The sequence below is a fragment of the Geotrypetes seraphini genome, chromosome 14, assembly GCF_902459505.1.
Source record: "Geotrypetes seraphini chromosome 14, aGeoSer1.1, whole genome shotgun sequence".
NCBI classification, from domain to species: domain Eukaryota; kingdom Metazoa; phylum Chordata; class Amphibia; order Gymnophiona; family Dermophiidae; genus Geotrypetes; species Geotrypetes seraphini.
Window position 1 is genome coordinate 21,920,846 of NC_047097.1, and position 24,797 is coordinate 21,945,642.

Here is a 24,797-nt window from a genome sequence, read left to right on the forward strand (position 1 = left end):
TGCCTCGCATATCTTTCTTATTCTTAATTCTCTTGACATGAATTGTGTGTGCAGCCTAGACCCAGAGTCTACCCTATTGTATTTTCCCCTCTCCTATCTTCTTTGATTTTGTAGTTCCCTCACTATTAACTAGGGTTTATTATTTTATTTAAAAACTTAATATACTGCCTGAAGTCGCAGTGGTTTCCAAATAAACATACATAGATCAGAAACAAAAACCAAAACCAATACAAAATAATATCAACGCATATGAAAACAAAGCCTACAATTCCTTTTGAGGACACGTCTGGGGGTCAAAACCCGGCACTTTGGTTTTGAAAAGCCTCTTTAATTCGTGTTGGGCAGGGAGGAAGTCCGTCCATGCGCGGACTTCTTCCCTGCCTGACAAGAGCAGGCAGCGGGAGTGGGGGGGGAGAGGGATTAGGACAGACTGGGGGCGGGATTAGGGTGTTATAGGGCAGGGATGAGTTGAACTGGGTGGGTCGTGGGGTCCAGATTTTCCAGTTGGAAAATCTGGCAACCCTACTATTTTTGTACACACACTTGACCCCTTAACAATAATATGTAAGCTAGTAAATACTTTAAACTTGTTGAAAGGAAGAACCCCCACAGCACTAGGCCTAAGAAGAAGCCTGCCTTTGACTACCGCCAAGGAAGCACTGAGATGGAAAGCCTAACAAAGAGGAACCCAGAGTGGGACAGAAAGTTGTAAAGTCAAAGAATAAAGTACTGTTTTGTTTGTCCATAACGATGAAAGTGGAAAGGGAAACCAGGAACAAGGAACTGTTTTGTTTGAATCTAATAATGAACGTGAAAACAAGAACCAGGACCAGGACCCTGGGGTTTTCTGTTCGTTTATTTTTTTTTTTTTTTTTGTGTGTGTGGGGGGGGGGTTGGTCTTGTTTTTGGGGAGCGGATAGTAAGCAATGTTTGAGAAATATGATACTGTCTAAGGGAAGGAGGCTGTCATTATGCCTGAGAAGGAGCTAGCCAGTTTTTCTTTTAAATAGAACCCTGGAAAAGAAAACACCCCTAAGATATGGTTAAAAAAACATAATTGCCAGAGCCTGAGGAAAAGCTGAGATCTTTTCTTAGTTAGAGAAAGATTCAGAAAGCTAAATACTTTACTGATAGCTATGGCAGGAGTAGTGTCCAACGATATAAAGAGGAACTTTAATGCGTTTGCTACTCACCGTCAGTGTAATAGTGTCTGGAGATATAGACTGTTGTGGCTGGAAAGAAGGATATGCATGGATTGTCTCTGATTTTGTTGGTTGGAGACCAGTTTTTAGTAGGGTTACCAGATTTCTTCCTGAAAAAGTGGACATGTGTCCCCCACACAAACCTTGTCTCTTCTTCCTCGAGTCCAGGCCGCATCTGGAGGGCATCCGAGCATGTGCAGATGTGACACGATGATATCGCATGCATGCAACATTATTGTGTCGCATCCACATATGCTCGGAGGCCCTCCGGACGTGGCCCAGAGCTTGGAGCCTTCCAAAACCCGGACAAACAGCCAGGCACCTTGATAGACCTCTAAAAAGAACATAAGAATTGCCGCTGCTGGGTCAGACTGGTGGTCCATCCTGCCCAGCAGTCCGCTCACACGGTGGCTCTCAAGTCAAAGACCAGTGCTCTAAATGAGTCCAGCCTCACCTGTGTATGTTCCAGTTTAGCAGGAACTTGTCCAACTTTGTATTGAATCCCTGGAGGGTGTTTTCTCCTATAACAGACTCTGGAATAGTGTTCCTGTTGTCTACCACTCTCTGGGTGAAGAAGAACTTCCTACCGTTTGTACGGAATCTATCCCCTTTCAGTTTTCCCAGACATCTGGTAACCTTAGTTCTTAGTATGGTACCTGCCACCCAAGCTGTGGTTTTCTCAAACTCTGCAAGGCTGATGACAGGATCTTTCACACACAAGAAAATCTTGCCAGGATGAAACTGACCACCTACCAGCAGGGTATTAACCTGTTCTATCTGGCTGGTTGACTGCACCTTTCCTTTCCATGGAACTTCCTTACCACTTCCTCTCAGGAATCATCTTGTGTGCCTTGGAATGACATATTACTACTTCTATTAATTATTTCTATAGCGCTACCAGACGTATTCAGCACTGTATAGAATCATAAAGGAGACAGTCCCTGCTCGAAGGAGCTTACAATCTAAAAAGACAAGACAGACAACTTAGGATGTCATGGATACAGTTAAGGGAAACGGTTAATCAGCTTTTAGGTTGGAGGGCAGAGGGGAGTACAGGACAATTGAGCCATTGTGACATCACTGATGAGGTTGGCTCTTATTGGTGGAATGAGCTCTTGTGACATCACAATCTCAGCTCTGCTTCCCAAAGACTGAAACTCTTCACACTACTACCATTATGAACTATTTCTATAGCGCTACCAGATGTACCCAGCGCTGTACAGAGTCACAAAGAAGACGGTCCCTGCTCAAAAGAGCTTACAATCTAAACGGACAAACAGGATGTCATGGATACCGTTAAAGGGAACGGTTAATATGTTGGCTGGGTTGGTGGGAAGTGGGGAGTAGGGTTATGGATCGAAGGCTATATCAAAAAGGTGGGTTTTCAGTCTGCTTTTAAACAAGTGAAGGGGCTTGGCGGACCTGTGTGAGCTTTCAGATGTTCTGTATGATATCCCATTCATCTACCTCAGCAACAGTATAGGAATACTTCAGAGAGCCATCTGTGGTCTTTGCTTGCCCTCTTGCAAGAGCTAGGACTTCAACACCCTAATAGTGCCAAATGCTATCTGATTCCTTGCTGTGACCCTACTGCCAGTGGCATGGTAAGAGGAGGATGAGTTGGGGTGGGATGTCCCATGCGCCGTTTTGGTGGGGGGCACCAGCACCCCTCCTCCTCTCCGTTCCCCACTCCTCCCCCCCCCCCACTACGTGCATGCGCCTTCACATCCCCTCCATTGTCTCTTCGCCGGCACGAGCAGCAGCTCCAACCTACAGCCCTGACATTGAACCTCTGGGATTGCTGTTGATCATGGGAGGTAGTCAGGCTGCCTCCCATGGTCTGAATATTGCCCCCTCCCCCTTATTTCTAGTTGGAAAGGTGGCTGACAAATAAGAACATAAGAATAGCCTTACTGGATCAGACCCATTAGCCCGGTCTCACGATGGCCAATCCAGGTCACTAGTACCTGGCCAAAACCCAAGGCGTAGCAATATTCCATGCTTCCGATCCAGGGCAAGCAGTGGCTTCCCCCATGTCTTTCTCAATAACAGGCTATGGACTTTTCCTCCAGGAACTTGTCCAAACCTTTCTTAAAACCAGCTACGCTATCCACCCGCAGAGCCCTCATTGCAATGTGTCCTTTGACTAAGATTTTGGGTCAGGTGCACCAAGCATTTTACCCATAGCCACAAGATGGGAAAATCCTTTTAGCACTCTGGTTCTTAATGACATAGGAAGTAAGATTATTTGAATATTTACATGGTGAGAAGCTCAAAGCTTTGTCTACATAGATTAAGATGTAACATTTTATATTGTTTATTTGCTTTAACTCATGTATTTTTATCCATATCAATAATTCAGGATGATATTTGTGCATGCTGTATGCAATGAAAGAGGTATGAGATCATCCGGGAACAAAATTAATCAGAAATATTATAGTGGAAGAGTATTGTTATTAAATAGGATTCGTAAGTGCAAACCTTGTCAGGGAAGGCTTTTGCGGATTTCTTTCCCGTGGCATATTTTGTTTACATAGGTCTAGTAGAGGATCCAGATTAATTGAAGCCGAGCCCTGGGGAGGTCTGAAGGAATTGTTAAGAACTGGCCTGATGGAATAGCTTGAAAACAAAACCCTAGAGCAGAAGGCAAACTTATGACCACAGTTGTTTTTAATATGGGAGTGAAAATGAGATTTTGGGGAACCAGAAGAGAATGATGTGGAGCCATAAAACTTACAAGTTATTCGACACTTTTTGTTTCATTTCATATTATCGAAATGAAAAGTGTCAAGAGAAGTGTAGAATGACTTGTAAGTTTCACGGCTCCATATCATTCTCTTCTTGGTTGGACTGAGAACCCTTCAGTGGCTCCTCATATTGTGATGTCATAATGCCTCATTCCACCAATGCCTAAGAGCCAACCTAATCAGTGATGTCATAATGACTTGGTTTCCTTATACTTGTGCCCCTTTGCTAGATGCATTTGCCTCATTGAAACAAAAAATGTCAAGAGAAGTTTAAGTTTCATGGCTCCACATCATTCTCTTCTTGGTTGGGCTGAGAATTTTGCAACGGCCCTTGTATTATGATGTCATAATGCCTCATTCCACCAGTGCCTACGAGCCAACCTCATCGGTGATGTCACAATGGCTTAGTTTCACTATACTTGTGCACATTTGCTAGATGCATTTGCCTTATTGAAACAAAAAGTGTCAAGAACAGTGTGGAATAACTTGTAAATTTCATGGCTCCACATCATTCTCTTTTCAGTTGGGCTGAGAACTTTTCCGCGGCCCCTTGTAGAATGACGGAGTAGCAGTTTAGATGAGTACTGTTAAACAGCCTGTCAGTTTCTGTAGCCAGTTTTTCTCCTCCCAAATACCAAACAATTTCAACAAAACGTATCGTCTTTCTCCCTGGGCCTTGGCCCTTGCATCTTTAATGCCTTCATACTAAGGAACAAGACATTACAGGCTTAAATTGCAGCAGGGGGAGATTCCATCTCAGTATTAGGAAGAGCTGTGTATTCCACGAGGGTAGTCAAGCCGTAGGAGAGTTATCAATGGCACCCGCCTGGAGACTAGATAGTCTCTTAAGGTCTGTCCTTTTTTGATTTTATGGTTTAAGAATCTGCCCGCCTGTCTAGTCCTGCAGATTTATCCAGGGGAGTTTTGCATGCCAGAAAGACGGAGGAAGAAGTTGCTCTGGCCTCTTGTTTGTTGCCTCGGGGTTTTTACTTTTGCGACTATAACTCTTGTGATAGCATTGCGAGGAGCATTGATAGTTTGAAACTTGCTAAAAGCTCTGTTAGAGAAGGTGAGTTCATATTAATTTATCTCAAAGCTTAACTGTGGGGATGGGGACAAGTTTGTTCCAGTGTCATTTTCTAGGTTATGGAGGCACTGTGTTAGGCCGCGCTCTGCCATAGCTTGTGCAAAAACATGACAGGAAAAAGAAAAAAAGCAGGTCAGAAAAAAAAGGTGTAAAAGCCTCACAGACCACACTTGACAGACTCAAGAACTTTGAGCCTGCACCCATATAGAGGTGACAAACTTCTTCACACAAGTTCTGGTTCGAATCTACTGAGATGAGGGATAGCTCACATTTTATTAATTATTTTTTTTTTTCCACAATTTATAACCATATAACACTGTTTATTTTTCTCATTTAATATACTTGCAGAGTAGCATACAGTCAGGATTACAATACTGTATATTAAAAAGCAAAGAAAGTCAATGAAACATGAGCAGATATATAAAAAAAGGAATGTTTAGCACAGTGTTTTATAGAACAAACCTTATCTCAAGAAAGATATAATGGTGCTAGAAAAGGTTCATAGAAGAGTGACAAAGATGGTAAAGGGGATGGAACTCCTCTCATATGAGGAAAAACTAAAAAGGAAAAGAGACGGCTGAGGAGAGATATGATTGAAGTCTATAAAATCCTGAGTGGAGTAGAATGGGTACACGTGGATCGATTTTTCACGCCGTCAAAAATTACAAAGACTAGGGGACACTTGATGAAGTTACAGGGAAACCAATTGGAGGCAACTTTTTTTTCACTTGGAGAATAGTTAAGCTCTGGAACGCATTGCCAGAGGATGTGGTAAGAGCGGATAGCGTAGCTGGTTTTAACAAGTTCCTGGAGGAAAAGTCCATTGTCTGTTATTGAGAAAGACATGGGGGAAGCCACTGCTTGCCCTGGATCGGTAGCATGGAATATTGCTACTCCTTGGGTTTTTGCCAGGTACTAGTGACCTGGATTAGTCACCATGAGAACGGGCTACTGGGCTTGATGGATCATTGGTTTGACCCAATAAGGCTATTCTTATGTTCTTATAATAATAATAAGACACACTATACAAAACTATGAAGGACTGGGGGGGGGGGCAAGGGGGCTGCATAGAACAACAATAGACAGCAATGCATGATTCCTATCACTATTTAACATGATGTTACCGAGATATATTATCTCTTTGGCCATGTAATTTTGTACACAGTGAAGAGCTGCGTTGAAGCATAGTTAACATACTGGGTTCACCTTTATACTCAGATTCTGAGGTTTCACTGTTGCTGTGTCATTAGGGAAAAGTTAGCTCAGTGTCATAAGAACATAAGAACTGCCATCTCCGGATCAGACCTTCGGTCCATCAAGTCCGGCGATCCGCACACGCGGAGGCCCTGCCAGGTGTACACCTGTCGTAATTTATAGTCCACCATATCCTTATATGCCTCTCTTAAGGAGATATGCATCTAGTTTGCTCTTGAAGCCTAGGACGTGTCGCTTTCTTGGTTTCATGAGACATGGTACCAGCAAGCCACAATCAAACAGCATCTTAATTTTTATCATTGGATTCTTGTCACCTTCTCTGTGAAACTTTAAAAGTGTATGTTCCAAAATACCCACCGTGGGGGTCTTAACGATACTTTGAGCTCCCAGCTACCTGTTTGCAAATAATTTGGGGCACCGGATATATTGTTCAGCACATTTTTTTTTTTTTTTTTGCCTGCTAATTTGCGCTAATTCCCACGTCAGGTATTTGTTAAAAACATTTTTTTACAGGGCATGTCATAGGTGGAGAATGGGCGTGGATGTATTAACCAGCTAATGTGCTTATTTTTCATCAATAACGCGCGCTAATGACAACCCCTTCCCATTTTAGTAAGCTGCGATAGAGGTTTCTCTTGCATTCCGGAGTGCTAGATGCTCCGACACTCATAAGAATTCTGAGTGTTGGCGCATTTAACGCTTGGGGAGGGGGGGGAGGGAAATTAGTATGCAACTGGGAAAATGTTTAGAAAGAAAATGGCCAAAAATTATAGTGTGTATAATTACTCTTGGCACTCATTAATGTTCCACATTAGCATGCATTAAACTTAAATTCCAGTGCACTTTAGTAAAATGGACCCAAGATAAGGTATAAGAAAAATAATGACAAAAGCGTATTTTTTCTCTTATTCATTCAGGCCATCCCCTGGGCCTTGTGAACAGTAACCTGATGTTATAATGCTTTTTGGAAAGAAGAAGGTGCTGGGTAAGTCATCCTATTTTCTGGTGATGTATCTGCTTGTGCTTCTGTGTCTTGAAAACGGTGATTCATTTGAAGTCAGGCAGAGCAGCAAAGCAGCCTGCTTTGCGTATAACATGCTGCAGAATGGGACTGGGTAAAATGTGGACCCCACGGATCTTGTGGATCTTAACCGCGCACACCCTTAAAAACGGCTGACCACAGAAGTGAGCGGGATCTGTGAGGCCCGCAGGAGTTAAAACGAGGATCTCTGCGGGGTCCGTGAGGTCCACGTTGTAGCCCCTCCCAATCCCAACCACAAAGAGAAAAGAAATCGGCGAGTGTAGAAGTTAAAACACAGACCCCCATGGAACTAAAAGTGCATGACCTTAAAAAGGCAACGGCTGTGGTGTGGGTTCCTAAAGAAAGAGAGCTGCAGACAGATGTACAAAGATGCAGGCTATGTTTATTAAAACTGAATTAATGATTGCGGTTAATGTTACCACCTTGAACCAAACCAAAGGACCCGACACGGTCCGTGTTTCGGTAAACACGCCTTCTTCAGGGGTCCCAGGTGGATAAGATTTCAAATAGGGCCGCAAACAAAAAAAACTGTAAAATAGAAACTTTAGCCTGTGCAGGGAAAAAAAGGGGTGCAATGAAACAACGGTGGAGTTTTTGATGCGGTTGTTTCATTGCACAAGGAATGTGGCTTTGAACCCTCAACCTCAGGGTGCTGAGACTGTAGCTTTAACCACTGCACCACTCTAGAGATCAAAATGTAGCAAAAGAGAGTCAATTAAAGGACAGTCAAGCCATTGTGACATCACTGATGAGGTTGGCTCTTAGGCATTGGTGGAATGAGGCATTATGATGTCACAATGCCAGCTCTGGTTAACCCTTTCAGGACCATAAGGATTGTAGGCCAATTTTTGTGGTTTTGATGACATTTTTATGGTAAAAAGGGCTTGCAGATGCCAAAAAATTGATTTTTTTTGTGAAATATCATTATTTTTTTTTAAAAAAATCACACTTCTGGCTTATGGACAGTGTGGCAAGTGAATCTTCTCGTCAATCTGGCAACGACGCTAATGAATGAATGTCGGAACCAGTTTGTTTACATAAAGGCAGTATCCTATGGAATCCGTACATATCAAATTTAGAACTGTAGACTATCCCAATCAAAATTTATAGGATTTTAAAGTTATGGGACAAATATGTCCCTTGGTCCTGAAAGGGTTAAGAGGCTGAAACTTTTCACACTGTTTATTTATTCCATTTTCTATACTGTTCTCACAGGGGAGCTCAGAATGGTTTACAATGAATTTATTCAAGTACTCAAGCATTTTTCCTTGTCTTTCCTGGTGTGCTCACTATCTATCAATCTATCTAATGTACCTGGAGCAATGGGGGTATTAAGTGTCTTGCCCAGGGTCACAGGGAGCAGTATGGGTTTGAACCCACAACCTCAGGGTGTTGGCCACTCACTTTATCCTCCCCAAACCGCTGAGCCACTGAGGCCCAGGTGCTGGTCAACAGGGTTATAGCTGGATGTCTGTGAGAACATGCCTCAGAAGAACCCTATGTTGAATTATCTGCTCCTCACACTGGTTCTCGGGCTTGTGTGTGTAGGAGGGAGCTGCTGATTTGTCATACTCCCAGGGTGCCCAGTTTTAATCCATCAAGAAGTTGGCAACTCTACTTTGGACACCCCCCTCTCCTTCTAAGGCCTACCCAGCCATGCAGAAAGGCAGTTAAGTTGCCTCTGTGAGTTTTTATGGGCAAAACCACCCAGAGTAATGGATTTTTAAAGAGATGCCAAGTTACTCAGTTCCATGCTGGAGATTTGGGGATAGTCCTGGATTTCTGACCAATTACAGTTGCAATAAAAACATATTTTGTTACAAACCAGTAGGCTCAGTGTGGATTATAATATAAGAAAGCCAGACAGCTAGTGAATAACCAAATTCAATAATAAAATTACATCTACTTTACATTAAAAAAATCTTTTGAAATATAAAGGCTTTCGGAGATCAAGATAGCCACCAATATGTAAGGACGCACTTGTTCTCTCTAAAACAGAGATCTCAAAGTCCCTCCTCGAGGGCCGCAATCCAGTCAGGTTTTCAGGATTTCCCCAATGAATATGCATGAGATCTATGTGCATGCACTGCTTTCAATGCATATTCATTGGGGAAATCCTGAAAACCCGACTGGATTGAGGCCCTCAAGGAGGGACTTTGAGATCCCTGCTCTAAAACTATCTATTAAGATGCTTAAATGAAGGCGAAGCACTTCAGCTCCCGTTCATTGAATTGTTTTCCCGCCAATGTGACAGACAGAGATTACTGCGTTTGCCAACACTGTTTAGGACGAACCGGCTACTCAAGCTTTGGAGGAAAGCCTGAGCTTTGGGAGCAAAATCTTGTTTAGGCTGCTTAGCCCCATACGTCCTCTGTGTCATGGTGAGAAAGCGGAGGCGATACCTAAAGTTCACATGCTGTTCATGCTGAAACATTCAGTCAGAGTGGGATGCCACCTGTGACCTCGCAGCAGGAAGTTCCAACGTTGACGGTAGCAGGAAGTTGTAAGACCTACAGAAATCAATTTGGAGACCATGGTAGGCTTTGGAAGCTTTGTATAAAGCTTCCTCAGCCATTCTACCTGCAGTGGTTCAAGATAGTGAGGATTCAAAAGATTGAAGAAGATCTTTCCAAAGTGACAATGAAAGTGAAAAGTGCTTCTGCTTCAAAGTTACAACAGGTGAAAACTACCCAATCTGTAATGGCACAAGATAGGATGGTGCTTTATCGCAGAATTGAGAATTTTGAAAACGATATCAAAGTTTTGAAATTGTGACTATTAAACTTTCTTTACGATATGACTGAGACTCCTAAGGATCTTTTTTAATTTCATTAAATAAGTGTTTAAATATGAAGAACTAAGTTAGCTTCCATCAAATAAGATATACTTTATTCCATCTTCTAAGAAATTATTTAGTAAGACCTGATCAAACTGAAAATATATCAGATAATTTGAATCTCACCAATATTCTAGAGGCCTTTCCAGATGAGATATCTTCCCATGTCACTTGACTGGTTTCTTTTTGCAGGACAAAGAATCCTTATTGTGGCTTTGTTTTAGATGATCAGATTGTAATTTTAAGGGGGGAAGGTATTGATTTTTTTTTTTTTTTTTTTAATGTTGCTAGGTGGACTCAAACAAGAAGGAAGATTTTTATGGCCTATCACCAACTAGTTTTGGCTTTAGGAACATCGTTATCCTTGGAAATGTTTGATTTCCTTAAATAATGTTAGATATAATTTCTTTGAACCTTCTCAATTACAATTTTGTTTTTGGAGGAAAAGTCCATAGTCTGTTATTGAGAAAGACATGGGGGAAGCCACTGCTTGCCCTGTATTGGTAGCATGAACTTAAGTCTCTTTTGAGCAAGGCTCACTACTAGGGTCAGAGTAAGACCTAGGCCCAGGTGAGGCCTAGCTTCAGAAAGCTGTGCTGGACTTTGGAATGTCCTGATTTGCTGTGCAGGATTTATACTTTGAGGGTTTTTTTTTTTTTAATTGTTTGTTTCTCGTTAGCCATTCTGAACCATTTCTTGTTAGCCATTCTGAACCATTATCTGACCAGGAGTGATTGCACCACATGATGTTATGACTAATTGTCTGGTTTACTTTTTGACTGTTCTTGTTTGAGAATTTGCCTGTGGGGACTGTCTCCATCTTGAGCAGCATGCCAGAGCAGTTTGTCTGTGGGTCACTCAGGACACTATCAGCCCAGGAGGGGGCCTGCTGGCCACCTTGGGTTTTGGCCAGGTACTAGTGACCTGGATTGGCCACCGTGAGAACGGGCTACTGGACTTGATGGACCATTGGTGTGACCCAGTAAGACCTGCTGAATGCTTAACATAGTAAATGATAGCAGATAAAGATCTGCATGGTCCATCCATTCATTTGAATCAACAATCAAGTAATTATTTGTTTTATTTGCTATGTTTCCCTATAAGATATCTTTCTCTCCCCCTGAGATTGGCTAGACCTGTACTCAGACTATATGAATGTGGCTTAAGCACCCTTTAGCTCTGCAGAGTTGGGTCTTTGTTTTCTCCGCCTGACCATCGGGAGTACGCTATGTTTTTGCCTGTGTTGAATACACACTGAAGTTAGTTTTTTGTCTGTGATGTGGTAAAGGACTATCTTTATGTCCATCATATACCCAGCACTTTGTCCTTTGTCTGGGCAGCTAGATGAGAAGCCCTTTCAGAGACTGAGATAACAAACACCACTGTTGTTTGACTGTCAGAAAGCCAGTGACGTGCGTGATCCTCTCGATTGCTTGCGACAGGTGGTGCTTGAGAAGGCAAGATACCATAGTTCATTCAGAGTATTATATCTTGGCTTCTTTGCTAAGCAGAGCTGAGGTGATATGTCACAGTCAGAGAGTGACTTCAAGAGTACAGTAAAACTATATAATCCTCCTACTCAGGGCAGGATTAACACTTAGGCAAACTAAGCACATGCCAAGGTTCTGCTGACATGTCAAGTCTTTCACCTATGAATGGAAGACTTCTGACAGTTGTGGGAGACTTGGGGCTAACTGATTGTTTTAATGATGGGAGGCCAGCGGTTGGCAGAACCTTTAAATGATGCTCGTCGTCTTCCCTAGCTAGCAGTAGACATGTGCCTTCATATGGCTACAATCCGTGATCCCATGCCTCCTGAATCCATCTTCCCTTCCTTCCTGCTTGTTCAGGCTCCTTTCCTCATACCAGTCTTTCTCATGCAGCCCAGAGTGTGTGCAGAGTTGGTCCAGAGTGTGGCGGCAAGGTTATGAGAGAGTGTTTATCTTGCACAATCTGTGTCCTGTATATGACATAAGAACATAATAGCTTTACTGGGTCAGATCAAGGGTCCATCAAGCCCAGTAGCCCGTTCTCACAGTGGCTAATCCAGGTCACTAGTACCTGGCCAAAACCCAAAGTGTAGCGATATTCCATGCTACCGATACAGGGCAAGCAGTGGCTTCCCCCGTGCCTTTTTCAATAACAGACTATGGATTTTTCCTCCAGGAACTTGTCCAAACTTTTCTTAAAACCAGCTACGCTATCCGCTCTTACTACATCCTCTGGCAACACATTCCAGAGCTTAACTATTCTCTGAGTGAAAAAAAAATTTCCTACAATTGGTTTTTACCTGTAACTTCGAGTGTCCCCTAGTCTTTGTAATTTTTGACGGAGTGAAATATTGATCCACTTGTACACGTTCTACTCCACTCAGGATTTTGTAGACTTCAATCATATCTCCCCTCAGCGATCTCTTTTCCAAGCTCAAGAGTTTTTCCTCATATGAGAGAAGTTCCATCCCCTTTACCATCTTGGTCGCTCTTCTTTGAACCTTTTCTAGCGCCACTATATCTTTCTTGAGATAAAGAGACCAGAATTGAACTCAATAGTCCAGATTAGGTCGCACCATGGAGCGATACAGAGGCATTATAACATTCTTAGTCTTGTTAACCATCCCTTTTTTAAATAATTCCTAGCATCCTATTTGCTTTATTGGCCACCGCCGCACATTGTGCGGAAGATTTCATCGTATTGTCTACGTTGACACCCAGATCCTTTTCTTGGGTGCTAACCCCCAAGGTGGACCCTAGCATCTGGTAACTGTGATTCAGGTTATTCTTCCCAATGTGCATTACATTAAATTTCATCTGCCATTTGGACACCCAGTCTTCCAGTTTCCTATGGTCCGCCTGCAATTTTTCACAATCCGCATGGGTTTTAACAACTTTGAACAGTTTAGTGTCATCTGCAAATTTAATCACCTTACTCGTTGTTCCAATTTCCAGATCATTTATAAATAAGTTAAATAGCACCAGTTCCAGTACAAACTCCTGCGGCACTCCACTGTTTACTCTCCTCCATTGAGAAAAATGACCATTTAACCCTACCCTCTGTTTTCTATCCGATAACCAATTCCTTATCCACAACTGAACTTTGCCTCCTATCCCATGACACTTTATTTTTCTCAGAAACCTCTCGTGAGTAACTTTATCTGAAACTTTCTGAAAATCTAGATATACTATATCAACCGGCTCACCTTTATCCACATGTTTATTCACATCTTCAAAGAAGTCAAGCAAATTTGTGAAGCAAGATCTCCCTTGGCTGAACCCATGCTGACTCCGTCTCATTAAATCATGCTGGGGAGGGCTTCGACAGCTGGGTGGTTTAGATGGGCTGAAGTGAGCTTTGACGGAGCCCCCAGTAGATAGAACCTAAGCACACTACTGGGTAGAGCTCTGGATTTCTGGCCCAGAAATATCTAAGAAAAAGGACCATTTAAATTAAATTATTAATTTATAGAGCATGTACGGTTGGGCAGACTGGCTAAGGTACTTGAGAAGACTATGCTACAGCAGTTGCAAATTTTTCTGGATAGGTGTGATATTCCAGATAGTCAGCAGTTTGGATTTCGAACAAAGCACTCCATGGAACTTCTTCTCTTGGTATTGGATCCTGTATGGAGTGGGTTCGATCACGGAAAATCATCGTTCATGGTGTTCTTATTTTTTTGGATTGAGGTGTAGTTTTGGTCTTGGTCCAGTTGAGGTTGAAGTTGTATATGTAGTGGTCTGACCAGAGGGAGGGGGACCAGGTTCCGTTGGGAGTTAGGATTGCTGGGGTGGATGTTTGGTGGGTCATGAATGCTGCGATGTCCAGTTGATGGCCTTTTTCATGTGTGGTGTGTGGGTTTAGGATTTGGAAGGATAGGGCATTGAGAAAAGATAGACAGTTTTTTGCTGGTGTGGAGGCTGGGTCTTCTAGGTGAAGGTTTAAGTCTCCAAGGATGAGGTTATATTCTGCTGTTAGAGAGTTTTGGTAGATGAAGTTTTCAAATTCCGGTCTCACTGTGGTCCAGTTACCTGGTGTTATATATAACAGAGCATGCAGCATGGTGGCTTTCCCTCTGATGTCACTTCCTGACCCCTTGACCTGGAAGTGATTTTAGAGGGAGCCAGGCTGGTGTGAGCAGCAGGCTAGAGAAGTTAATTGTGCTGGCAAAAATTTTAAAGATGTACCGGGGGTGGGGGGATAGGAGAGCATGGTATGGGGGGCGGAGGTGCCGGCACCCCCACCACGACAGTGCTTGGGGCAATCCACCCCCCCCCTCTTTTACTGCACTACTGGTTATAACCCTCCTTAAATTTGAGACCTCCTGGGAGAGGCTTTGAAAATGGAGGAGAGTGTGGTGTAGTGGTTAGAGCTATAGCCTCAGCACTCTGAGGTTATCCCTGTGCTGCTCTTTGTGATCATCGGCAAGTCAGTCACTTAATCCTCCACTGCCTCAGGTACATTAGATAGACTGTGAGTCCACCGGGACAGAGAGGGAAAATGCTTGAAGTACCTGTATGTAAACCGCTTTGAGTGTGGTTGTATAACTACAAAAAGGCAGTATAAAAATCCCTATCCCTAGATCAGGGGTGGGCAACTCTGGCCCTCGAGGACCGGAGTTGCCCACCCCTGCCCCTAGATTATGGTCCATTAGCTTACCGTGGATTTGCGACTTTACAGTCTATTTGACATCTTATCTTATTTCTGGGTGTCTGTAATTGGAGTTTGAAGGATATAAATATTCACAGTATCTTTCCAAAATTATAGGTCATTAGTAAAGAAGAAAATAATAATTTTTTGACATCTGTATCCTGCCAGGAAGCTTTACAAGAAATTCCATACAGGTACCATAGTTCCTGCTCAAAAAAGCTTACTGTCTAAATGGATACCTACATTGATTTAAGATAAAATTGTTCCCCCCCCCTAAGCTCACAGTGAGCAATATTGAATCAGGTGGGCAATGTATACTGTAAAAGCAGCTATAAGAGCTTATGCCTTACTGACTGTGACGTTCATAGCCTTTGCACCACGGGAAACAGCCAAATAATCGCCCTTCTGATTGTAAGTCTTTTTGCGCTTGCTAACTGCAGAGTAATAGGTTTCTTCTTTCGTAAATGTAATCTTTTACAATACAGCCATTCATGGTAGATAGCATTTCCCATTGTTCTTGGAAAAAGAGAAAAGAGGAGCTAGATGGGAATTTTTACATATTTGAAAGGCTTTAGTAAAGGTTGTGTAGTGCTATTCCATATGTTGGGGAGCAGGAGGGGGGACCCTATTATACCGAATGGGGTGGGGGAGGGAGGAATGAAGTCTTCAGCATCTGTTTCAGGCGGTTCTCCAGAAATTAAGTTCTGCTTGGAACATTTCCACTCTTCATAATAATTATTAATAATGTGCGTTCATTTGAAACAACATTTCCCATGTCTCTTCATATTTTTAAAACCCTGGCAAGAGAGAGTCGGCATAGGGAAGCTTGTGGGGACTGGCACAGACAGAGTACATTAATTGTTGCAGTCGCTGGGAAGTCCCTGAGAGATACTGGGGAGGGACAGGGAGATTCAGAGAGGAGACAGATGCCAGGCTGCCAGAGGAGGAGAGGAAGAGAGGTAAGTGAGGTGCTGCCTCTGAATGGAGCCAAGAATGGTGGGTACCATCCAGTACCACCACATCACTGGTGGAGACAAACCTAGATGTTGAAATTTATTTCTTCAGACTCGAGGAAACTCTGTTCCAAGTTGTCTGCCTATGTACAACCCAAGCTTCTATTTATGTCCACTTTTTGGGGCACACAATTTGAGTTAAATTATGGCTTTCAAAAGTATGTGCTCAACATATGCTTTGCCAGACCATATGCGTGTGAGTTTCCTTGAATAAGTGATTTTATAACATGCCATTTGTGGAAAAGCCTCTGAAAATGACTCTCTGCATATCCTTCTCATATAAGAAGGTTCTCAGAACTGTTTAATTAAAATCTAAGTACTAAAAAACCATGGTGCCAACTTATTAAATTAATTTTGGTTGTTAACCTCGATTTCCATTGATTACTGAAAGAAATGAACTTTGTACTGACGACACATAGAGGAGATCCATTTGCTTCAGGAGTTTTCCAGATATGATAATGGTGACAGAAGGCTTCTGAGAGAGGTTCACCTGGTTCCTTTTTTGGGCCTCTGTGTGTGTGAAATGCAAGGCTTGCTTTTTAATTTGGTAGAAGGCTTTAGAGTACCAGACAGGATGAAAGGCAACTAGATTAAGGTATATCTGATTTTATTTCTTTAAAATTGACGGCTCTGGGTCCCGACCGAATGGAGAAAAGACTACAAGTTCCAAGAAATGGTGTAACTGTGGTTAATTTTTGTACTGCATCCAGCCGCCACGTGCCCTTGTGGAATGCCTTTTGCTATTTTTAAAAGGCCATTGAGAATTTAAATTCTGGATTCTGGATCTGTAAGGCTTTATTAAATAGTAAATATCACCCAAGAAAGTAGAAATAAATCGTATAAATAAGCACACACTACTACTCACATAAAGCATGCATCAAATGCAATTAAGTGATGTATATTGTGCATCATACTCTAAAGCAGTGTTCTTCAACCACCGGTCCATGGACCAGTGCCGGTCCACAGAAATTTCCTGCCAGTCCACAGGGCCAGCACGTGCATCAGGCCCAAAACAGTGTTCTTCAACCGCCGATCCACGGTGCGATCGATGCGACGTTATCTTCGAGCCAGCTCCCTCTTCCTAACTGATTCAGTGCTAAGGTGCGCTAGCGTTTTTAGCACACGAAGGAAATTACCGCACGCTAAGCGGCTAGAACTAACGCCAGCTCAATGCTGGCATTAAGGTCTAGCGCGGGGGGCAATGTAGCGCGCGCTATTCCGTGCGTTAGAGCTCTTAACGCAGCTTAGTAAAAGGAGCCCTAAAAGGTGATACGCTGTAGTTTATAATGTACTTGTATATTCAAGCTAAAAAATTATTTGCTAATATTTTGGTGTGTACTTATTTAAACCATTTCTAATCCGCCTTTATCCAAGGCGGCTCGCAGTATCGCATTCAAAGCTGAATTGTGCACATCTTAAAAAAGTCACATACATCAGTAAAAATCATAAGATATCATCTGAACCTATAGATTACCTCTTTTACTTCACAATAAAGCAAAACAGATCTAATTAGCTGCAAAAGATGACATTCAGAAAATGGAATATTAACTTAATAAAGCAGGATATTAGCTTAGAATATTAACTTAAAAGAGCAGGATACTTAGCTTAGAATATTAACATAAAAAATAGAATATTAGCTTAAAAAAGCAGGATATTAGCTTAGAATATTAACGTAAAAAAATAGAATATTAGCTTAAAAAAGCAGGATATTAGCTTAGAATATTAACGTAAAAAAATAGAATATTAGCTTAAAAAAGCAGGATACTTAGCTTAGAATATTAACGTAAAAAATAGAATATTAGCTTAAAAAAGCAGGATACTTAGCTTAGAATATTAACGTAAAAAATAGAATATTAGCTTAAAAAAGCAGGATACTTAGCTTAAAAAAGCTGGATATTAGCTTAGAAAATCTTGCGCAAATAGATGGGTCTTAAGCAGATTTCTAAATTGCATTAGATTTTCACAAAACCGTAAGCTAGCAGCTAATGCATTCCACAGCTATAGCAAAACATGTTCCAGTTCTTAGGGCTTTTCATGCCTGCTTTGCTGCAGTGCAATTGCACCATTGCCATTTCTTAACCTTCTGTTTTCATCCGCCCGTAACCCAAGCATGTTGGCTAAGCGACCCTTGGGATTTGCAGAGGTCTCTGCTCATTACTGTGCGTGGCCCGCTCGGGGCTTAAGGACAGTTCCAGGAGAAGGAGAGGGTTCTTCTCCATCCTTTCACTGAGTATCCTCAGCAGCAGGACGTCAAGGGAAAGTCAGGCAAATGGAAAACAAAAAGAAGTATTGCCTGTACAAAGAAGTGCTTCACCTCTGGGAGCAGGTGTTGACTAATTATGTGCCATTGCTGCTGCCTGGACAAAGAGACCAAGGACAAAGTGTGTGTTTTTGACGGGAAGGGTTCCTTGGAGAGTTTTGCATTAATGGCTTGGTTGTTTGTGCTGAGAGCGGCGTGTGCCCATGCTTCTGTGAGCACTGGTGTTTTCTTTATATTGGAGCAACGGTTCTCTTTAACATCTACATCGCATTTGGCGAGACCCCTGAGGCAGGCGCTTTTTTTGCTGAAACACGGTCTTTGTCAGGTTCTGCAGTGAAAGTTGTTTGATCATCCCGAACCTGGATGGTCCTTGGTGCTTTGCGTTGCATACTTTGTGTGTCGTACTTTGGGCTTCTTTTGCATTCAACCTGCTCGTTGTACTTGTTCCATCAAACTAATGAAAGTATGATTGCATCAAAGAAAATGGCTGGGCTCAGACTGCCTTCGAGAGGAGTAATGGCACTTTGAATTCAAATGAAGACACTAGGTAACAGTTTCCCTATTGCAGCTCTTTCTATCGCCCACTCCGACCCAGCTGTCAATAAATGACTGCTACAGCTTCATCTCTTTGTTGCTCTTCTGCTGTTAAAGAGTTAACAGAAGCAGGGGGAATGGGGAACAAATTTGTTTGCATTTGTGTTAAAATTTTTGTTTTATACTGGTAAAAGGCAGATTTTATTAACTACTTTGTGAGCTTGATTGAAAGCTATAATGTTTAGAAACCCTTGGCATAGTGCTGTTTATTGAAGTCTATGGACATCTTGAATGCCACATAAGAACATAGGAGTTGCCTAATGGGATAGGCCGAAGGTCCATCAAGTCCAGTATCCTGTTTCCAATAGTGGCCAATCCAGGTCACAAGTACTTGGCAAGATCCCAAAAGAGTGAAACAGATTTTATGCTGCTTTCCTGGAAATAAGCAGAGGATTTCCCAAGTCCATCTTAATAATGGCATATGTAATACATATGTATTTTTCTTTTAGGAAATTATCCAAACCTTTTTTTGAAACCTTGCTAAGCTAACTACTTTTAGTACATTCCTTTATAGTTATTGGATTAAGACTTAGAAAAGTGTAAGATTACCAGTGGGAAAGACAGCTTGGTATATCTTGTTTAACTTTTCTCCCTGATATTACTGGTGTTTCAGAGACCATTACTTTTGCCATTCTTTTGTACTGTTGGCTTTGTCCTGAGACCTCTTCTAAGCCTGTGGTGTTCCAGTATTTGCAGAGAATTACCATTCTCTTTGCAGAAATTAGGCTAGGGCTCACATACAGGGCTTTTCTTTTCATGCCAGCTAATGATATTTGCTGAGCATTTGGTGTACAGCAGTGCAGTAAAAGTGAAGAGGTGAAAAACCATCGTAAACATGTCATTATGAAACAGAATAGACACAGAGTAGTGTAAACGCAAAAGTGTTTGTCTCTCATTTTGGCAGGAAAGCTGCCTTGAATTATTTATTTTGCATCTCTAAGAGAAGGCTTTCGAGCTTTTTAAAATATTAGACAGGGAATATTCTATGACACTTTATTCTCTCATGCAAATAAGCTAGTTGTTGCTTTGTCAAGTACCTGAATAATTTTCAGTGCAGTTATATTTCCATTATAAATACAGATATTCCAAAGTTGGAAAAATGTCATTTTTATCAACTTGTTGCTTCTGGAAGTCATTTTGGTGACACTGCGGTCTCTGAGGTAAAAAGAAGCGATACTCAACAACAAAGGGAACCCAGGCAGGAAGGTCAAATTTAGCTTGCATGAAATAATTGTCAGAAGAACATAAGAAGTTGCCTCCACCGGGATCAGACCAGCGGTCCGCACCCGCGGCGGCCCATCAGGTCCATGACCTGTCAAGTGTTCCCTGCCTCATCCTAAAATCCTATCCATATCCCCTATCCATCAGCGGTGAACGAAAACCCTGTGCTAGGAATGGGTAGTTTTGTTTGATTTTGATTATGCACTAAAAAGGATTTACATACACAGATTCAAGTTTGCATCGACAAGTTCATTTTTGAGGCAGATAAAACTGATTCCCAGTTTCCCTCTCATCTTGATCGAGGACTTAATTGTGCAGTTATCTGTGTTCAGCTTTCTTCTGCATATGGTGTTTTGTTACGGGAGGTGGGTTGAGAAGTTAAAGAAGACTTTGTTAAACTTGAACGCGTACCCTCCCCCCCATACATAACCGCGCTAGCGTTTTTAGCACTGGCCGCCTATAAGGGCCAGAGCTGTTACTGAATGCTCCGTACTGCTCCAATGCTCGTGGAGTTCCTATGAGCGTCGGGAGCAGCACAGAGCATTCAATGCACTGGCCGGCGCTAAAAACTGTTTTCCCGGTTTTATAAAAGGAGCATGCCTAAATTATGGAGCCAACTTCCTCCTGATCACAAATTTTAACCGGCTGAGAACTGGCGCACCGTAACTCAGAGCACCCGAACCTGTCGGCCATTACTGTGTTCTTATCTATTATGGCTATGCAGAGAGTATTCTATATGCAGTCTATATCAGGGCTGCCCAAGTCCGGTCCTCGAGATCTACTGGCAGGCCAGGATTTCAGGATATCCACAATGAACATGCATGAGAGAGATTTGCATACCAAGAAGGCAGTGCAGGCAAATCTCTCTCATGCATATTCATTGTGGATATCCAGAAAATCTGGCCTGCCAGTAGATCTCAAGGACTGGACTTGGGCAGCCCTGCTCTATATAGTTTGTATTCTCTTAGTTTAACTAAAGATAAGTCAAAAAGCGAAACATCTTCAAAACCCTGGTTATGACACACAAAGAGATTCTACCAAAAAACCCCAACCTATATAGCATCCAAGCTACACCTATACACACCTCTAACCGCCCCCTCCGCTCCAAAGCAGAACAAAGACTCGGTATTCCCGCCAGTGCTAGCGATCTTTGCAGGCTGCCATCAGCCTCTGGAGCTGTCTTTCCTCTGCTGTGGTCCCGCCCCTCCTCCGACGTCAGAGGCAAGTTCGCGGCAGAGGAAACAACAGCTCCAAGCCATCTCAATAATGGCCTATGGCCTTTTCTTTTAGGAAATTATCCAAACCTTTTTTAAACCCCACTAAGAGCTAACTGATTTCACCATATTCTCTGGCAATGAATTCCAGAGATTAATTACATGTTGTGTGACAAAATATTTTCTTTGGTTTGTTTTAAATCTACTACTTAGCAGCTTCATCGCATGCCCCATAATCCTAGTATTTTTGGAAAGAGTGAACAAGCGATTCACATCTACCCTTTCTACTCCCCTCTTTATTTTATAGACCTCTATTATATCAACCCTGAGCTGTCTCTTTTCCATGCTGAGGAGACCTAACCGCTTTAGCCTTTCCTCATAGGGAAGTCGTCCCATCCCTTTTAACGTTTTTGTTGCCCGTCTCTGTACTCCGTAGAGCGTTTGGGGGTTATTTCCCTGTTTTTTTGCATGCTAACTGCATGTTGACTAATTTTTTTAAAATATTTTTTGAGGGTTAAACTGGTGGAGGAAGTTAGCCTGTTGGTAACATCTTTTAAATGGTTTTGAGTACTTTTTGAGACACCACCTTAGAGAAAAAACTTTGAATCTATCATATCTTGACGCAGGATCGAAACGGGCCACGTCGGAACCTGCAATTTAAGATAAGTTTGTTATTTTGGAATTTTTTGACTTCACAAGAATGCGAGACTGTGAGAACACAGCATAATTAACATTTTTTATATAAATTGAAATACAATTAATATGCAATGATTTGGTGGTGAGCAACATTCTTGGGGTTCGCCCCTTGTTTTTGCCTCTGTCTCTGAGCATATTTGCTATGATAAGTTGATATGATCTTTGAGAAAAGTAACATCTGAATTTTGTATCGGATGAGTAGAAAGTGGGCATTCCTATGTTATCCAGCTAGTGCATTAGGATTATTATGTGCTAACCCCCAGATTCTGTATATGGTGCCTAAGGATTTGCATCTACATCTGTGCGTGTAGCTGATGTATGCGTACAACTTAATTGAGTAATTGGCCTAATCAGTGCCAATAAATGGAAATTAACACCTTGTAATTGAAGCTAATCGAGACTAATTGAACTTAGGCACACAACTTAGAAAACACGATGCTGTTCAAAGTATGCGCCAGTTGCTGTGCGTGAATTTGAAAAAGGTATGTGGCCAGGGGCAGATCGGGGGGCGTTCCTAAAAGTTAGAAGCATAGTTATAGAATATACGCGTAACTTATATAGACCTGGTTTTAGCTGGCCTAAATGCTTGCGCTTAAGTTGTGTTACATGCTGGTACTAAGCGCAAGTCTATAAAAGGTATGCACATTTTATAGCTTATAAAAATTTGATTGACCCCACTTATTATAACATTTGAAGCGTTGTACAGTATTTCCCTGGTCGTTCGCGGTCGGTGGTTCGCAGTGCTGATCATTCACGGTATTTTCCGACGGCGAACCGCCGACAAGGAGAGGGCAGCGGGAGAGGCAGCTCCTGATTAGATAAGGCCCGACTTAGTGCAGGAAGAGGCAGTCGGAGCATATCGCGAGTGATTTCCTGCACTCCCCGGCGCTCTGGCTGCTCTTCCGCTGCAGCTGCTCTCCTGCTGTCCTCTCCAATCTCCCCTCATGAAAAACCGTATTCACAGTTTTTCAAGATTTGCGGGGGTTCCTGGAACGGAACCCCCGTGGATATCGGAGGAATACTGTACAATAAAAAATAATTTAAATATAGATAGGGGAGCAAACAACAGATAATAGACAAATTCCTTATACGACAGACAAACTTGATTGGGAAAGGGAAGTGAAAACGAGAGGAAAAAACTACAATTTGTGAAGAAAGAAAACGTAGAAGGATAAAAACAATGGGATATGAAAAGGTAAAAAAAATAAAAAGAAAGGATAAATCAATTTTAGGCATCTTTAAAAAGTCGGTGCTGATTTTTTAGCTGCTGTCTAGAATATGGGTTTAACTGGATAACACTGGGTTAATGTAGGAGCACTTACTGCCTCCTAAATAGGAGTTGATTTTTTTTTTTGGGGTGCTCATATTTAGCGATATTTATAAAATGCCCCCCCCTCTAGGTCTGCTTGTTTCCTTTATAATTGTTCTTACTGTTTTCTTGTCTGGCTTTTGCAATTCATTTTTGAGAATGCATAATGCTCTGTTCATTGTGTTAAGGCATTTATTAATAAAAACTTGTAAAAATGAAAAAAAAACAACAACACAAAGCATAAATGTGGACTGCTGTAGGTTCAATATTGGGGTAAGTTCTTTTGTGTTGGGGTCACCACCTGCCTGGGGGGAGCATCTAGGCTAGGCTTACCAGATTTTTTGCAGGGGAAAAAAAGAAAATGTGTGACCCTGCCCCATTCAGCCCTGGACCACCCCATCCTGCCCCCCCCAGCCCTGCCTCATTCCACCCCCCCCCCCAACCCTGGCCCCACACAAACCTCGTCTCTTTGGGGCCGCGTCTGGAGGGCATCTGCGCAAGTGCAGATGTGATGCGATGATGTCGGACGCATGCGCTCATCCACAGATGCTCTCCAGATGTGGCCCCGATCTCAACACTTTTTTCAAAACCCAAACAAAGTGCTGGGTCTTGAAAAACTGTCCAGACACCTGGACAGTCCTCTAAAAAGAGGACATATATGGGTAAATTCGGACATCTGATAAATTTAGGAGCACCTCATCTCCCTCTCTGGAACTCTGAAGAGGAGGGGCCGTTTTGTGATGCATGGGGGGGGAACGCCATCTACTTCCTGACATCAGACAACAGATTAGCTTGAGCCGTGACTCCCTCTGGAGCCCATTATGTGTGCAGTTGCACCTTGAGCCTGGGCAGGTCTCGCCACTGAGTGATGGTTGAGAAACCCTCCCCCTGGGTCTGTTAATGATTGTTTTTCTCTCATTTATCTTTTGCCAGTCATCACAACCAATGCAGATTCTTAACCCAGTGTTTGCTTCTATCAAAGGCTCTCCAAAAGGTCTTCCCCATGCCATTAAAATGTGCATAATTATTTGCTCTCGCTTGCAATTATGTTTTGTGTACAATGCCCACTCGGGGTCTAATTTCACTGTACTTCCTTTTCAGAGGAGGAACGGCGGGTGAAGGCTAATGATCGTGAATATAATGAAAAGTTTCGATACGCAGTGAGTAGAGCACAATAAATACATTCTCTAGAAAACCTTCCCAAACCACAAATAAGTCCATTTTTCCAGGGCCAGCTTAACCTATGGACTAGGTAAGGCTCTGGCTCAGGGCACCAAACGCCCGGGGCTGTGATGTCACCAGTCCATAAGTTAACCTTCCAACTCTTCCCTCCCTCTTCTGACGCTGCTGCCCAGTGCTTGCAGGGGACCAAGTTAAGGTGCCGTTTATAGACTATGGGCCTTTGTGATCTATCGGGAGTTACCTGGGTACTGCCGAAATTCAGTGGTGTTAGTTAATTTAGGCCAGTATCGTTCTCCTACGATAGGTATCTGGGCACCGCTGCTGAATTTTAACGGTGCTTGGGTAACTCCCGGCTGCCTTGACTCCACCCCTAGATCACCTGGCACTAACCAGAATAGTGCACTGGCAGTCTCCCCATATTTTCTGTGGTCATGTGCTACTGAAAATCCAAGGATCACTTGGTCAGCAGGAAATAACTGGGTAGGAGAGGATTCTACCTGGTTACCTAGTGCTGAATCCTGAGAGATTTCTTGGCTTG

At 42.5% G+C, this 24,797-nt stretch overlaps 1 protein-coding gene across 8 annotated transcripts in view; it reads left to right on the plus strand.

The window, feature by feature from the left end:
- The window catches only part of ATP8B4 (ATPase phospholipid transporting 8B4 (putative)), a 363,870-nt gene that overhangs the window by 66,323 nt on the left and 272,750 nt on the right, over nucleotides 1–24,797 (plus strand). For all 8 annotated transcript variants that reach the window (XR_004536957.1, XR_004536958.1, XM_033920249.1 and 5 more), the window contains 2 exons: nucleotides 7,169–7,236; nucleotides 24,179–24,237. Coding sequence is in view for 6 of the 8 variants with exons in the window: in XM_033920249.1 (XP_033776140.1) it covers nucleotides 7,209–7,236; nucleotides 24,179–24,237 (87 nt within the window). In the remaining 2 variants the exon portion in view is untranslated. The remainder of the gene's footprint in view (nucleotides 1–7,168; nucleotides 7,237–24,178; nucleotides 24,238–24,797) is intronic.